Below are 3,548 nucleotides of genomic sequence, written 5' to 3'. Positions count from 1 at the left end.
TGTGTAGGTTATTGATTAATGGTAGGATTAATGTGAGATGTGTTGGTTTGATTAGTGTGAGATGTATCTGTCATTTCATTGTTGGAGAATGAGGATGTAGTTGAGTGTGTGAGTGAGTTATTATTTGGATCAGAGGAAGGAGTTGGTGATGTGGAAGTTGGTAAGTCTGTAGTAGATGGAATTACAGGTGTTGGAATGTGAAAGTGGGTTTCAGAAGATGAGGAATTGTTGAATGTGAGAGTGTTGTCTAGAGTGTTTTTTTTTTTTTAAAGGATAGATATATTCATTGAAGGTGACATGTCTGGTGTAAAGACTTTATGTGTGGAAATATTGTACAAGATGTATCCTTTTTGGGTTAATGAATAGCCAAGTAGAACAATTGGGATTGATCTGGGAGAGAATTTGTCTAAGGTATGAACATGAGCATTTGCTTGATAGCCTATGACTATGAGATTTATTAAATTTAGTGGTTTGGAATAAAAGATTTTATTAACCGAATATCCTGTTGACATACTTACATTTGTACATCTGTATCAAATATAGACTTATATATAGAATAGATCTTGTACGTGTATTATGTATAGTCTAGATAACATTAGTCAACTCAATCCCTAAGATCATGGGATGATTACATAGGATCGGTTGTATTCACAGGTGTATAAATACCGTATTATGCTAATGAGAAAATCACAAGTTGTCATTTTTTCCTGGTATCAGTTTAGGTGCCAAATATCTTCTTTTCAATCCCCTTCTCTATCTCTTTTTCAATACAATTACAACAATCATAATGGCTGCAAATAGTCAGATTCATCCTGCAACAACTGTTAACAATATCAGAAACTTCATTCCCATCGTTCTTGAGATGGAAAACGGATTGTATGAATCTTGGGCAGAATTGTTCAAGATCTATTGTAGGGCTTTCTCTGACATTGATCATATCATCCCTGAATCCACGGATGCTTCTGTTACTGCTTCTTCATCCGATATTACCAATCCACCCACTCCACCGAATCCTGCTCTATGGGATCGGCTTGATGCTATTGTACTACAGTGGATATATGGAACTATATCTAAGAACATGTTTCGCACAGTCATGAAAACCAACTCAACTGCTCAACAAGCTTGGGATCGGTTGAAGAATCTGTTTCATGACAATTGCAATTCTTATCATGTCTACCTGCTACACAAATTCCACAACACAAAACTTGACAATTTTTCTAATTTTTCTGATTATTGTGAAGAACTTAAAGTTATATCCGACCAATTGTCCAATGTTGGACCTACAATTGAAGAAGATCACCTCGTTTTATAAATGGTTACGGGGTTGAGCCCTGCTTATGAATCAGTTGCTTCACAAATTACTCACATGGACAAGCTTCCAAGTTTTTATGTTGCTCGATCCAAATTAACATTGGAAGAAAGTCGTAAAGCAAAGCAAGCCTCTTCCAATTCCACCATCGCAGATACTGCTCTCGTCGCTACCACTTCGAACCCTAAATCCTCCCAGCTGCCTACTCCACCTAATACCGGTCGTGGTTCTGGCAATTATCAGCGCGGTCGATCATCTAATCGTTGGGGATATCGTGGTCGGGGTACGAATTACAGAGGTAGAGGTAGCCCATTCTCCGATAATAATTATTCCGGTACTGCCCCATTCAATTCCAATTGGCAATCAGGTTGGCAACATCAACCTAATTATATATCATAGGCCTGGCAACAAAACTGGACTCCCGCCCCTTGCCCTTATCCAACTGCTCCTTAGCCACGACCTAATACCTCTAGTGGACAACCGGGCCTGTTGGGCCCAAGGCCAAATGCTTCACCATATGCACCTTCTATTAATTCAAATGCGCCCATGGACATCAAATCGACTATGTATACGATGAGCTTAAATCCGCCTGAGGATAATAATTGGTATATGGACACGGGGGCCTCATCACACATGACCGAGTCACAAGGTAAACTCATGTCTTATGTTCATTCAAGCTATCCTAAATATATTTTAGTTGGGAATGGCAATCGTATTCCAGTTAATGGATTTGGTCACACCTCTATCCCTACACCTAACAAACCATTATTTATATCTAATATCTTATTTGCTCCTCAATTGGTTAAAAATCTAATCTCTGTAAGACGTTTAACAACTGATAATAATATTTCTATTTCTTTTGACCCTTTTGGTTTTACTGTGAAGGACTATCCAAAGGGGACCACCATCCTTAGATGCAACAGCACCGGGGACCTATATCCACTCCATTCTTCCATGCTGCACCAACTCAACAAACCTTCAACTTTTATCGCTTTGTCTCAAGATTTATGGCATCATCGCCTCGGACATTCGGGTGGCGATGTTTTAAAATCTCTTAGAAATAAATGTCTGATTACTTGTAATTTGAACACTAGTAATAAATTTTGTCAATCATGTGTTTTTGGCAAACAGACTCAATTACCGTTTTATACATCACACACTTCTACTTTTTCTCCTTTTGAAATAGTGCATAGTGATTTATGGACATCTCCTGTTGTTAGTAGTAGTGGACATCAATATTATCTTTTTTTTCTTGACAATTATACAAACTTTCTATGGACATATCCCATTGGACACAAGTCACAAGTCTTTCAAATATTTCAATCTTTTCACGCCTTTGTACAAACTCAATTTGGTGCTCAAATTAAACAATTACAATGTAATAATGGAACGGAGTATAACAATACATTATTTCACAATTTTTGTACTACAAATGGCATGACATTCCATTTCTCTTGCCCCTACACCTCCTCTCAAAACGGAAAAGCCGAAAGAAAAATTCGTGCTATTAATAATATTATGCGCACTCTTTTATCTCATTCTTCCGTTCCTCCACGTTTTTGGCACCATGCTCTTGAAATGGCAACCTATCTCATCAACATTCTTCCAACCAAACTTCTTCAAAACATCTCCCCCACTCAAAAACTATATAATCGTATCCCCTCATATTCTAACTTACGAGTTTTTGGTTGCCTATGTTACCCTCTCTTTCCTCCTACAAAGATTAATAAACTTGAGTCCCAATCAACTCCATGTGTTTTCTTGGGTTATCCATCTAATCATCGAGGTTACAAATGCTATGACTTATCAACTCGCAAAATAATCATTTCTAGACATGTCATTTTTGATGAAACTACCTTTCCTTTCTCAAAAATAAACCCCACAACTTCTTCCAATTACTCTTTCTGTACTGATGACACCAATCTTCCAATGCAGCAAATATCTACGCCTACTATGACTAGCCCCACAACTTCTACAACTACTTCTCCTAATGGGCCTTCTATGACTAGCCCATCTTTCGATCCACATACTACTCCAAATATTCCTACCTGTCCAAATACTCATCCTACAAATACTCCTAATCCTCATTCTACAAATAATACTTCCCTTCCAGAAAATAATGATTCACTTACTACACCACCCTCTAGTCCTACTACTACTAATCATACTACTTCTACTGATAACACGACTACTTCTCATACAAATACAAGTCCTACTACTACACTACCCTCTAGTCCTC

The 3,548-nt window shown here is 37.7% G+C and overlaps 1 protein-coding gene across 1 annotated transcript; it reads left to right on the top strand.

The window, feature by feature from the left end:
* Positions 1-787: 787 nt before the first annotated feature.
* Positions 788-1,312, top strand: LOC139860181 (uncharacterized). Its single transcript, XM_071848953.1, has one exon. The coding sequence runs from the start codon at positions 788-790 to the stop codon at positions 1,310-1,312; it is 525 nt and encodes a 174-aa protein (XP_071705054.1).
* The last annotated feature ends 2,236 nt before the right edge of the window (positions 1,313-3,548 follow it).

This window comes from Rutidosis leptorrhynchoides, chromosome 7, assembly GCF_046630445.1.
Source record: "Rutidosis leptorrhynchoides isolate AG116_Rl617_1_P2 chromosome 7, CSIRO_AGI_Rlap_v1, whole genome shotgun sequence".
Classification (NCBI taxonomy): Eukaryota; Viridiplantae; Streptophyta; class Magnoliopsida; order Asterales; family Asteraceae; genus Rutidosis; species Rutidosis leptorrhynchoides.
The sequence above is the reverse complement of the archived record's forward strand: the minus strand, read 5'-3'. Positions and strand labels throughout refer to the sequence as shown.

Coding starts and splice junctions, on each gene's coding strand:
- LOC139860181 (XM_071848953.1), top strand. CDS start 788: ATGGCTGCAAATAGTCAGATTCATCCTGCAACAACTGTTAACAATATC.